Here is a 13,468-nt window from a genome sequence, read left to right on the forward strand (position 1 = left end):
GTCGGTAAGTTCCCAGAAGGGGCAGTTAGTTGCCAGAATTGGGACAATAGAGTTCCTAGAATTGGGATGGTAAAGCTCCCGAAATTGGGACGATAAAGCTCCGGGATAAGGGATTATAAAATTTCCCTAATAGGACAATAAGGTTCTCTGGAGAAGCAGAGGCGATGATAGCCTTGGTTTAGAGGCAAAGGGGTTTGTGGAGCACGGCAATGTTGTCTTTTCCATTTGATCCTTTGTGGGTTGGACTAGCACTCTTGCCTTTTCCTCTTTTTGTGTTGTGGTGTTGCTACTGTCTGAATTGCCACCGTCCAGGGCATGAATGCATTTGTTGGGAAGAGTCCACTGATGAGCCACAAGATCGTGTGTAAATAAACACACCAGCTCGCCAGCTCCCCTTGCTTGTAAATCGATCGTAAATAAGGTCCGTAAAAGCATGGGAAACTCATACTCCACCCCGCTCCTGTCAGCTCTTCAGGAGCTTCTTGGTCAGCGTGGGTTTAAAATTGATAAGAAAATTCTGTTGCGTTTTCTTGATGAGTGTAACCGTTGTGCTCCGTGGTTTATAGTGTCAGGGTCACTCACTTTGAGAGCGTGGGAAACGTTAGGAAAAGATCTGGATAAGGAAACGACAGAGGGAAAGCTTAAACCAGGGACAAAGCCGCTTTGGCTTATGGTCTGTGCCTGCTTAGAAGATAAACGATGTGAAGAAGCTGTTAGGACAGGTCAGAGAATCCTTACAGAGCAACAAGAGAGTATGTCAGAAGGAGAGAAAGTTTTGAAGGAAGGGAAGAAAAGAAAAGGAGGAAAAGAGGAAAAAGAAAAGACAGAAAAGTGTGAGGAGCTGTCCGAGGAGCTGTCCTCACAGAGATGTGAGGAGCTGTCCGAGGAGCTGTCCTCACATATGTGAGGAGCTGTCCTCACAAACTCCATTACAAGATGGCACCGGCATCCGGCAGAACGCACCTAGTAAAAAGGGCAATACGCAGGCGCCTGGTAACGTCCCTACTCAAAGGGACACGTACGTTTTGGTACGTCATCTGGCATAATTGGCAGCGACCAGTCAGAGAGTGACACGTCCTAGGCGAGGATAGTTTCCTATATAAGGGACGGTTATTCCTCACTCTCCGTCTCCGCATTGTAAGCTTATGCTCTCCCTCTCAAGACGCATTAAAGCTTTTCTGTAGTAGGATCCTGTGTGTGCCGCGTCGTTCCTGCTGGCGAGACGTAGCGCGGGACATCTGGTGCCGAAAACCCGGGAAAGACCTCACCATCGTCAGCACCTTCGGAGATCCCTTGGCGACAAGGAGGATTCAGAACTGCAGGTAGATACGTTCGGAGAGGCAGCCCTCTCTTGGACTTTGGTCTGGGGTTGTCACCGCCTTGGGAAGGATTTGTTGAGGCTATAGTATTTGTCCTGGGAGCCACACTATTCTTTATGTTCTGTTTTCACCGTTTTCGCTGTTAAAAGGACGATCACAGCAGCTGAAGGCGCGTCTCAGTCTCTCGTATATAAGTGAGCTTCGCGCAGCTCCCTTTTACCTTCGATTTTGACTGTTGAGGAACAAGGACGCAATAAGGCCGACGTAGATAAGCGGCACCGTCCGGGGAGGCGCGTGTAAGACTCCCGTACATAAGAGAGCAGCGTGTCCGTCTCTACCCTTTCACCTCACGCCTTGTCAGACGGACGTAGATAAGCCGCCGGCGTTCCTGGCCCATCATGGGATCCTCACAGTCTGTGGTCACGGCCTTGGAAACAGTGTTAAAGCAGAGGAACATCAAAATTGGAGGAGGAACACTTAAAAACTTTGTGAAGGAGGTGGAGAGGGTGGCGCCTTGGTTTGCCTGTTCAGGCTCGTTTACGATTGCCTCATGGAACAAACTTGGAAAAGACCTTGACAGAAAATTGGCGGAAGATATCTGCGCCTAGGGACCAAAGCTATATGGAAGCTGGTTAAGAATTGTTTAAAGGATGAAACGTGTAAGGCAGAAGTAGTAGAAGGACAGGCCACTCTCGAGGTAGTCCGGGAAAGTCTGTCAGAAACCGAACGTAGTGAGAGGTTGGGCGCGCGCAAGAAAAAAGACGTCCAAAGAAAGAAAAGGTGCCCTCCCGGTAAGTCCAAAGACAAGGGAGCGTTGAAATTTTCAGATTCCAGCACTTCCTCCTCTACACATAAACCAGGAGGGGGAGCCAGCCTATACCCTGTGAAAGAGCTAGAAGCGCTGAACCTCGACAGTTCTGAAAGCTCTGAAAATAAAACCTTAGACTCAGAGGAGGAGGCTGAGCTAGATGAGGAAGCAGCTAAATATGAGGAGGAAAGATATTACCCAGATGAATGTAGGGGAAGTAATAGAAGCCTTCTAGCGCGGCCGCCACCAACGGCGCCTCCTCCATATGAGACACGCTCACGCGCCTTCTCACTAGTCCCCGAGAGGGTGAGAAGAAAGCTGAGTATGACATTTCCTATCTTTGAGACTCCGGAGGGAGGACGGGTCCATGCCCCTGTTGAATATAATCAGATTAAGGAATTAGCGGAATCAGTTAGAAAGTATGGAGTCACGGCCAACTTTACTCTAACACAACTCGACAGGTTGGCCATGACAGCATTGACACCAGCTGATTGGCAGATGATTGCTAAGGCAGCCCTTGCCAGCATGGGCCAATACATGGAATGGAAAGCGCTCTGGTATGAGGCAGCCCAAACACAGGCCAGAGCAAATGCTACGGCCTTAATACCTGAGCAACAAGAATGGACTTTCGAACTCTTAACAGGACAGGGCCGCTTTGCAGCTGATCAGTCTGCTTACCACTGGGGCGCCTATGCTCAGGTCTCCAGCACATCTATTAGAGCCTGGAAGGCACTGTCCAGGAGAGGAGGGATTGATAATCAACTTACAAAAATCGTTCAGGGACCCCAGGAAAATTTCTCAGATTTTGTAGCTAGAATGACAGAGGCTGCAGGACGAATCTTTGGCGATCCTGAACAAGCAGCACCACTAATAGAACAGCTCGTTTTCGAGCAAGCCACCCAGGAGTGCCGAACAGCCATAGCCCCCCGAAGAAATAAAGGGCTACAGGATTGGCTTAGAGTTTGCAGGGAACTTGGAGGGCCCCTTACTAACTCAGGCCTGGCGGCTGCCATTCTCCAGTTCCAGCGACGCCCCGTTAAAGGGACGGATAAAAGATCATGCTTTCAATGTGGGAAAACAGGCCATCTAAAAAGAGACTGCAGGATGACAAAAAGAGACAGGGGGTCTGCAACCCTCTGTGTCCGATGTGGCAAAGGCTACCATAGGGCTGACCAGTGCCGATCAGTGAGAGACATTAAAGGCAAACTACTCCCTCCTTTGGAGACTCGACCTAATGAGATGTCAAAAAACGGGCTGGTGGGCCCCCGGTCCCAGGGCCCTCAAAGATATGGGAACCGCTTTCACAGGGCCACGACCCTGGCAGAGGAGGTCCCCCAAGAGGCGACACAAAATTGGACCTGCGTGCCGCCTCAGACTTCTTTCTAATGCCCCAGATGGGCATTCAGCCAATTCCTGCTCAGACTGTGGGGCCTCTACCCCCGGGAACCATAGGCCTTGTCCTTGGGAGAGGATCTCTCGCCCTACAAGGACTGATAGTCCATCCAGGCCTTGTTGAAGCTCAGCGCTCTCTTGATATTCAGATTCTTTGTTCAAGTCCCGATGGGGTTTTTTCCATAAGTAAAGGAGATAGAATAGCACAGTTATTACTCCTTCCGTGCTTCCAGGCCACGATACAGGATACTAAGGGACCCATGGGGTCCACTGGTCATGATTCGGCATATTTGGTGGTTCACCTTAACAACCGCCCAAAATTGAGCTTAGAAATTAATGGAAAGAAATTCGAAGGCATACTGGATACTGGGGCTGATAAAAGTATAATTTCCTCAAAATGGTGGCCTCAATCATGGCCTACCACAAAATCTTCTCACTCACTACAAGGATTAGGCTACCAGTCATGCCCTATGATCAGCTCTGCCACTCTAACTTGGACAACTGCCGACGGCCGACAGGGACAATTTATTCCTTATGTACTTCCCCTGCCTGTTAATCTTTTGGGGAGGGATGTTATGCAGACCATGGGACTGACCTTATCTAATGAATACCCCCCACAAGTGGCCCACATGATGTCAAGGATGGGCTATAAGGAAGGGAAAGGCCTTGGGCGATTAGAACAGGGTTGTCTCACGCCCATTGAACCGATCGCCAACCCCCATAAACAAGGCCTGGGTTTTTCCTAGGCGCCATTGGGGCAGCACGACCCATACCATGGAGGACGGAGGACACAGTGTGGGTTCCCCAATGGCCATTAACCTCTGAGAAATTACAGGCAGCTACAGGACTGGTGGATGAACAATTAAGATTGGGACATTTGGAGCCCTCTACCTCTCCTTGGAACACCCCAATTTTTGTAATAAGGAAAAAATCAGGAAAATGGCGACTACTCCATGACTTGAGGGCCATTAACGATCAGATGGAATCCCTTGGACCCATTCAGCGGGGCCTTCCTATACTCTCGGCCCTACAAAAAGATTGGAATTTGGTAATAATAGATATCAAGGATTGTTTTTTCTCTATTCCTCTTTACCCCCCAGATAGGCCCAGGTTTGCTTTTACTGTTCCATCAATTAATCATATTGAACCTGATAAAAGATACCAGTGGAAGGTCCTACCTCAGGGCATGGCCAACAGCCCTACGATGTGTCAGTTATATGTTCAGGAAGCCCTCAAACCAATCAGGGAGACCTATCCAAATTTACTGTTAATCCATTACATGGATGATATATTGATGTGTCATAAAGACTTAGAATTACTCAAACAAGCCTATTCCTTATTACAAAAAACCCTTAAACAATGGGACTTACATATTGCTACAGAAAAGGTCCAAATTGCTGACACAGGTCATTTTCTAGGATCCATTATTTTCCCTGATAAGATTATACCCCAGAAACTGGAAATCCGTAGAGACCACCTCCATACTCTTAATGACTTTCAGAAGCTCTTGGGAGATATCAACTGGTTGAGACCATTTTTGAAAATCCCTTCCGCGGAATTAAAACCTTTGTTCGAAATATTGGAAGGGGACGGCCACATCACCTCCCCTCGTGTGCTAACTCCCGCTGCAACCAAGGCCTTACTAAAAGTAGAAGATGCCATAAAACAGGCCCAATTGCAACGCATTGATTGGTCTCTACCTTTTTCACTCTGTGTACTAGATACCAAGGATTTACCCACTGCCGTTTTATGGCAACAAGGTCCACTGTTATGGATCCATCCACATGCTTCCCCTGTGAAGATTATTGATTGGTATCCAGCCGCAGTAGCACATCTGGCTATTAAGGGCCTAAAAGCTGCCATCTGTCATTTTGGGACTCCACCCCAATCCTTGATTATCCCATATACACCCTACCAGGTCCAAACTCTAGCCGCTACCTCTGATGATTGGGCAGTGCTGCTCACATCCTTTACAGGGAAGATAGATAATCATTATCCTAAACACCCCCTATTGTGTTTCGCAAGATCACAACCTATTGTTTTCCCTCGCATCACATCCCACAAACCATTAAAGGAGGGGATAACGGTGTATACGGATGGGTCAAAAACAGGGGTGGGAGCATATGTGGTAAACTCCCAAGTATTCTCACGACAATATTTTGAAACCTCACCCCAAGTGGTAGAATGCCTAGTGGTCATGGAGGTCATTGAAAAATTCCAGGTTCCTCTAAATATTGTTTCAGATTCCTCCTATGTGGTTAATGCTGTTAGTATTCTTGAAACTGCCGGTATAATTAAAACCACTAGTAATGTGGCAGATATTTTCCGAAAAATCCAAATTATCCTATTAAATAGAAGATTCCCTGTATACATTACTCATATACGGGCCCATTCTGGACTCCCTGGCCCAATGAGTTCAGAGAATGATTTGGCTGACAAAGCCACAAAAATGATAGCTGTGGCCCTGGCCTCTCCTTTAGAGGCCGCTAAAGCCTTTCATGGCAATTTCCATGTCACCTCAGAAACTTTACGCCACCGCTTCTCTATAACTAGAAAAGAGGCACGTGATATAGTCACCCGATGCCAACAGTGCTGCCAGTTCCTCCCAGTTCCTCACATCGGGGTCAACCCAAGAGGAATACAGCCATTGCAAATCTGGCAAATGGATGTTACTCATAATTCTACTTTTGGAAAATTTCAGTATGTGCATGTATCTATAGACACATGTTCTGGCATTCTACATGCCACCCCACTTACAGGAGAAAAAACAACACATGTCATTCAGCACTGCCTTGAAGCATGGAGTGCTTGGGGAAAGCCAAAATGTGTAAAAACTGACAATGGCCCCGCCTACACATCTCAAAAATTCCGTCAGTTTTGTGCTCAGATGCAGGTTACCCACCTGACGGGCCTGCCCTACAACCCTCAAGGACAGGGAATCATAGAGCGTGCTCATCGGACGCTCAAATCATATTTAATAAAACAAAGGAGGGGAATTATGATAGAACTCCCCCCAACACCCCGAGTGGCCACTGCTCTGGCCCTTTTTACCTTAAATTTTTTAAATCTTGATGAAGCTGGACAAACAGCGGCTGAGCGACATTGCTCAGAGCCCAAGAGGACAAAAGAATTAGTCAAATGGAAGGATGTATTAACAAATGAATGGAAAGGCCCGGATCCTGTTTTAATAAGATCCAGGGGAGCTGTCTGTGTTTTTCCACAGGACAATGAAAATCCCATATGGATCCCAGGACGACTTACTAGGAGCATCACAGCAAGTGATCAAGAAGGGACTGGGACTCCTGCACCTCCTCACTCTTCTTCCATGGATGCCAGCAACGGTGCAGGGCGAGCTACGATGGGGAATAATGTCAACCTTTCCACTCCCGATGCCGGTGATGTACCACTAACAGGGATTTAGGGTTGGCCTATTTACCTAAGGATCCACAGGTTGAACGACTAAAAGAAAATAGGACTATTCCCCTTAAGGGCAGCCTTTGTTTTGGCATATTCAACAAAACATCTTTTGATCTCCCTTGCATTATGTTATATAATCAATCTTCTGCTTGGTTAAGGGAGGCCACATGGGGAACTGGTGAGGAGGACATTGTGGCTAACGCCACAGTTCTCTATGGTGGTGGCCTTACATTGGGTTAATGGTAGCTGCACTGATCTTACGCCCATAGCGATGCTACTTGGAGGAAAGGGCGAAAAGGGACGGTTGTCATTTTCCTGGACGGGGAACATCAAACCTGCTGCCTCTGTCTGGACAGCTACTCATATAAAATATCGCAGTAGTTACCCGCATGCCTCGCTTTATCCCGATCCCTGTTGATGCCCCGGGGACCATGACCTTATTTAGAGGAAAAAGAGATTTTGGTACTTCTGCAATTATTGCTGGCATTATTGCTACGACAGCAGTCGCTCCCTCGGTTACTGCCTCGGCATTGGCCTTGTCAAATTCAGTACAGACAACCCAAACTATCAACGATTTATCGGCCACCATCTCTGTGGCTCGGGACAGACAGGCCTCAGCCAATACTCAGATATAGGGAGGCCTTATGCTTGTCAACCAACGTATAGATCTGGTCCGAGAGCAATTAGACATTCTATGGCAACTGGCCCAGCTTGGCTGTGAGCAAAAACTCCCAGGCCTTTGTGTCACCTCCATATAATATGACAAATTTACCCGAGCTGCTAATCTGTCTAAGAGTCTTTCACAGCATCTGTTACAGAATTGGACCTCGGAGTTTGAACAGACACTTCGGGAGCTGAGAGCGACCATCATTCAAATAAATTCTACCCGACTGGACCTGTCTTTGACGGAGGGATTGTCGTCCTGGATCACCTCAGCAGTCTCTTATTTCAAGGAATGGGTGGGAGTGGGACTTTTTGGAGTGATCCTCTGCTGTGGATTAGTGTTACTCCTCTGGTTGCTTTGCAAATTGAGATCTCAAACAAGAAAGGACAAAGTAGTGATCGCCCAGGCGCTTGTAGCCCTTGAACAAGGAGCGTCAGCCGATATCTGGTTGACCATGCTCAAGCAACAGGTCGCCGGCTGGACAGCTCTTGCACTCCTAGAACCTCGGTTCATTGCACAGGATTAGAGTGTCCGGCTTGAGCAGCCCATGAGGGGTGACGAGCTTAGCATCGCACAGGGAAGTTCTACCAAATATGCTCCCTGGAAGGCATGTCATATTACATGAGGGTTTCTGCCCCAGTTTTCCCTCCCTCGAAAAATGGCAGTGCGACGGGTCGGGAGTGCCCTGGGTCCCAACAACAGCCTAAGGGTATCTCTCTTGTACAGGTTCGCCAACTTTGTACGAGGATATGACCTCTGTCTTCACCCTCCTATATCTGGGTGTCCTGTTTGCTTAAAAAAAAAACAGAAAAGGGGGAGATGTGAGGAGCTGTCCGAGGAGCTGTCCTCACAGAGATGTGAGGAGCTGTCCGAGGAGCTGTCCTCACATATGTGAGGAGCTGTCCTCACAAACTCCATTACAAGATGGCACCGGCATCCGGCAGAACGCACCTAGTAAAAAGGGCAATACGCAGGCGCCTGGTAACGTCCCTACTCAAAGGGACACGTACGTTTTGGTACGTCATCTGGCATAATTGGCAGCGACCAGTCAGAGAGTGACACGTCCTAGGCGAGGATAGTTTCCTATATAAGGGACGGTTATTCCTCACTCTCCGTCTCCGCATTGTAAGCTTATGCTCTCCCTCTCAAGACGCATTAAAGCTTTTCTGTAGTAGGATCCTGTGTGTGCCGCGTCGTTCCTGCTGGCGAGACGTAGCGCGGGACAGAAAAGATCAAGGAGAGGGTAGACAAAGGCGGGAATAGTAATCAGGACCTAGGAACAAAGAAAATTTATCCCTCATTAAAGGCATTGACCTTGGAGATGTCTAGTGACTCAGAGTTTAGTGATAATGACTTAGCTGACCTTGAGGAAGAAGCAGCTCGTTATGAGAAAGAGATTTATCATCCTGACTGGCCACAAGCCTACATACGCTATGCAGAAACAAGCCAAGGACTTAGATAAGAAGGCAATTATGCCAACAGCACCTCCTGCACCACCCTATAACTTTCAAGGTAAAACAATGGTGAAGCCTGCAGGAGGTACTTCTTTTTGCCCAGAAGTATGGAAAGAGTTAGGATTGAGTTTTCCAGTTTTTCTGGACACAAAGGGGCAGCGACATCATGAACCTGTTGACTTTAAGACAATAAAACAATTAGCAGAGTCAGTCAAAACCTATGGAGTCAGCGCAGCCTTTGTTTTTTCTTTTTTTTTTTTCCGTTTTTATTGTATAGCAGCTTTACTTTACAGGGGCTGGGATGATCAGCTTATGCAAATGTGTAAGAATCACTAAGAAAGGGCTTGAGGATGGCTGAGCAGGGAGGAGCACAGCTGCCCTTGCACAGCACCCACCTCCAGCTCCCAGCATCTGTATGGAGGTCCACTGTCATCTGTGACTTCAGTTCCAGGGGACCCAATGCCCTCTTCTGACCACTCTTAAATTACTTTGTTGGCCAGGTGGAATGACACTGTAGTAGACTGGCATTCCTGCTGTGGGCAGAGATCCTTGATTAGACTGATTAGGGAACACAACAGGCTGTTGGTAAGTCTGATGGGCAATTCCTTGAGAACCTTGAGGCAGTGAAACCTGATACGATGGCACTGAGGGTTAGGGGATGACTACTCCTTGGATATGAGGTCCAGTGCTGTTTGGCTGGCCTCCCATGAGGCTCTGACTCTATGGTGACTGAACAAGATAGCGTGCGGTTTGCATTTACTTTACCCTCTATGAACAATGAAGAACCTGATAAGCACTATCAGTGGGTGGTCTTGCCTCAAGGTATGGCTAATAGTCCCACTATGTGTCAGCTGTATGTAGGGCAAGCCCTACAGCCTATACGTGATCAATTCCCAAAATTGAGAATAATACATTTTATGGATGATATATTGCTTTCTGCTAAAGATTGTAGCACCCTAGAAACGGCCTATGCAAAAGTGATAAAGGTGCTTGAAAATAATCAATTGTTTATAGCACCAGAAAAGGTTCAAATGGGCAAAAAGGGAGAATATTTAGGAACAAAGATTACTCCTCATAATGTTTCCCCTCAGAAAATTGAATTACGAAAAGATCATTTAAAAACATTAAATGATTTTCAAAAGTTACTGGGAAGTATAAATTGGATTCGACCCTATATTAGCATGCCTAATGCAGATTTACAACCACTCTATGAGATCCTGAAAGGGGATTCTCAGCTTACTTCACCCCATGCTTTAACCGAGGAAGCACGATTATCTCTAAGGAAAGTAGAGGAAGGACTGGAACAAGCAATGCTGAGAAGATACAAGGAAAAGGAGGGTCTTTTTTTGTGTATACTGAGAACTTTTCGTCATCCTACAGGAGTGCTATGGCAACAGGGACCACTTCTGTGGATTTATCCTCATATTTCTCCAAATAAGACCCTTGAATACTATCCTTCTGCTGTTGCACAGCTTGCTATGTTAGGTGTTAAATCTTGTATTCAGCATTTTGGTATTTTACCAAAAAAGATTATTATACCGTATACTGCAACTCAGGTAGAAACATTGTGTGCCTTGATAGATGATTGGGCCATATTACGCTGTAGTTTTGATGGAGAGTTTGACAATCATTATCCTAAGGATCCTTTGCTACAATTTTTTACTGAACATCCAGTGATCTTTCCTAAGGTCACTGCCTCATAGCCTTTGTCTGGAGCATTAGATATTTATACAGATGGCTCCAAAACAGGTGTAGGTGCCTATATGGTTAATTCTCAAGAACCAGTATTAATTCAATACAGTCCAGGCACCCCCAAATTACAGAATGTAAAATCATATTGGAAGTTTTTAAAAGATTTCATGACTCTTTTAATTTAATTTCTGATTCTGCTTATGTAGTTAACACTGTGAGCTCACTTGAAATTACAGGGCCAATTAGGTCGACTAGTACTATATGTCAAATTCTTTTAGAATTACAAAAATTGATTTGGGCCAGAAAAAATAAGTTTTTCATACAACATATTCGAGCTCATACTAATTTGCCTGGTCCCATGGCCAGTAATAACGCTCTGGTGGATGCTAGTACTCGTAGAGAATTTATTTTTCATGCAGCCCCAGTTGATCTCACTAGAGAATTTCATCAAAAGTTTCATGTTCCTGCCTTCACTCTTCAACAAAAATTTAAAATCTCTAGAGCCGCAGCTCGTGATGTAGTATTACGTTGCCAGAATTGTGTTCAGTTTCACCACCCTCCTCAGGTGGGAATTAACCCTCCTGGTCTGATTTCACTGAAATTCTGGCAGATGGATGTTACACACATATCTCAATTTGGAAATTTAAAATATGCACATGTTTCTGTTGATACCTGTTCCGGTGTTATACATGCCACTCTGATGACTGGTGAAAAGGCTCGTAATGCCATTAGTCATTGCTTAGAGGCGTGGGCAGCCTGGAGAAAGCCTGACAGTCTCAAGACAGACAACGGACCTGCCTACACTGCAAAGTCTTTTCAGGCATTTTGCCAAATAATGCAGGTCAAACATACTACAGGATTGCCATACAATCCCCAAGGCCAAGGAATTGTGGAAAGAGCACATCGTACTTTAAAAGAGCTCTTACAAAAACAAAAAGGGGGAATTGCCTATGGCAGAACACCAAAAGAACAGTTGTCTTTAGCTCTCTTTACTCTAAATTTTTTTAATTTTTGGATGCGCATGGCTGCTCTGCTGCAGATTGCCATGCTGCTACTAAACCTATGACTAATGCAGATTTAAAGTGGAAGGATGTCTTAACTGGTGAATGGTGTGGCCCAGATCCCGTAATTTCGAGATCTAGGGGAGCTGTTTGTGTTTTTCCACAGAAGCAAGACAATCCAATCTGGGTGCCTGAACGTTTAACTCACAAACTGACTCCTGCTATTCGTGAAGATGAGACTACGGACACTACTACTACTACTACTACTACTACTACTACTACTACTACTACTACTGGAAATGATGATCCAGGTTGATTCACTCGCGCTGTGGGCTTTTGCCAGATCCTGGCCAGTACTTATGCCGGTTCATAGCAATTCTACTGTCTTGCCAACTTTTTTCTCCACATCCTGTTTACGTGATGTTCCTTGTATAGTGCCTAATGGAGAATCGCCCCAACGATATACTGCCACTAATCTTTCATTGTTACATACATTATGTTTCACTCTTAAGAATTCCTCCCAGCCTTGTATATGGCTGCGAAGGACCACATTGGCTAATTGGTTAGATCCTGTGAGCAACAGTGCTATGGGCACTGGAACCATCCTGGCTGCTCTGAATAAAATTACCCAAGGAGCCTCTTCAGGCAGTGGAAATACGTCAATTAATAATTCTGCTAAATTGAACATTACAACTTTGATTATGATGCATAATGGTAGTTTTCCATCACTCCTGGGGCAAGGCATTCACACACTGACTAACTCTACCTTTCATAGAGTCCTACCTATTTGCCCCCCATATCAAGCCTTTCCACCTAAATTTACTCCTTGTCAAAGCCCATTCCATAGATCAAAACAATTCCTACCAGGATTTGAGTTTTCCCCTCCTCTTGGCAATGTCCAATATGATGGGGAGAAAAATAAGACTGGCAAACATAATTTTTGGCCCTGGTATCAATGGGTATTATCAAATGAGCAGGGAGCATACACATCTCTAACTCCTTTTGCTCAATTATTAGGTGAAGAATTTGCATTATATGATATTTCAGCCACTAGAACCAATAACAAAACAAGTTTAGTAGATGTTAAGATTAATAGCCTATTAGCAAATGATACTGCCATTGACGCTTCAGTATGTGTTAGACCACCTTTCTTTTTTCTGATAAGCACTAATGCAAGCAATAATGTTTTAAATTGCAATAACTCTGATGTAGTTTGTTATTTAGCTGAATGCTGGGATGGCACCAATGATATCGCAGTGATAGTCAAGATTCCTTCCTTTGTGCCTATCCCTGTAGTAGCAAATCCAGATAATTTTCCCATACTTCATTTACTAAGAACAAAAAGGGATTTTGTTATTACGGCAGCTATAATTTCAGCCATTGTAGTATCAGCCACTGCAGCAACAGCCGCGATTGCTATGACTAATCAAATACAGACGGCTAAGACTATCAATCAGATTGTGGAAAGAACCACAGTAACATTGGAGATACAAGAAGAATTTAATGCCCACTTGGCATCTGGCTTTCTATTAGCTAACCAACGAATAGATTTGCTTCAGGAACAAATTGAGTCATTATATCATATGACACAGCTGTCCTGCGTTTCTTCTCTTAGAGGCTTATGTGTTACTCCATTTGCAAATTAACCTTTCTCAGTATTCTCAACAGAGCAAAGAAATCTCGAATTATTTGAAAGGAAACTGGTCCATGGAAGCGGAACA

At 45.5% G+C, this 13,468-nt stretch overlaps 2 protein-coding genes across 2 annotated transcripts; both read left to right on the forward strand.

The window, feature by feature from the left end:
* The first annotated feature begins 433 nt into the window (after positions 1–433).
* Positions 434–3,513, forward strand: LOC148007910 (uncharacterized). Its single transcript, XM_087604353.1, has 4 exons — positions 434–712; positions 909–1,028; positions 1,691–1,850; positions 1,928–3,513. The coding sequence occupies exons 1-4, from the start codon at positions 434–436 to the stop codon at positions 3,511–3,513; spliced, it is 2,145 nt and encodes a 714-aa protein (XP_087460479.1).
* Positions 3,479–4,320, forward strand: LOC147997110 (endogenous retrovirus group K member 7 Pro protein-like). Its single transcript, XM_087609518.1, has one exon. The coding sequence runs from the start codon at positions 3,513–3,515 to the stop codon at positions 4,263–4,265; it is 753 nt and encodes a 250-aa protein (XP_087465644.1). The 5' UTR covers positions 3,479–3,512; the 3' UTR covers positions 4,266–4,320.
* Positions 4,321–13,468: the final 9,148 nt, after the last annotated feature.

Source organism: Rattus norvegicus, chromosome 1 (genome assembly GCF_021556685.1).
Source record: "Rattus norvegicus strain SHRSP/BbbUtx chromosome 1, alternate assembly SHRSP_T2T, whole genome shotgun sequence".
NCBI classification, from domain to species: Eukaryota; Metazoa; Chordata; class Mammalia; order Rodentia; family Muridae; genus Rattus; species Rattus norvegicus.

Bases quoted from the DNA above. Each gene is read 5' to 3' on its own strand.
- LOC148007910 (XM_087604353.1), top strand. From the start codon at position 434: ATGGGAAACTCATACTCCACCCCGCTCCTGTCAGCTCTTCAGGAGCTT. The intron at 713-908 runs GTTAGGACAGGT...CACATATGTGAG, and splicing joins ATAAACGATGTGAAGAAGCT to GAGCTGTCCTCACAAACTCC. The intron at 1,851-1,927 runs GCTCGTTTACGA...ATCTGCGCCTAG, and splicing joins GCCTTGGTTTGCCTGTTCAG to GGACCAAAGCTATATGGAAG.
- LOC147997110 (XM_087609518.1), top strand. From the start codon at position 3,513: ATGCCCCAGATGGGCATTCAGCCAATTCCTGCTCAGACTGTGGGGCCT.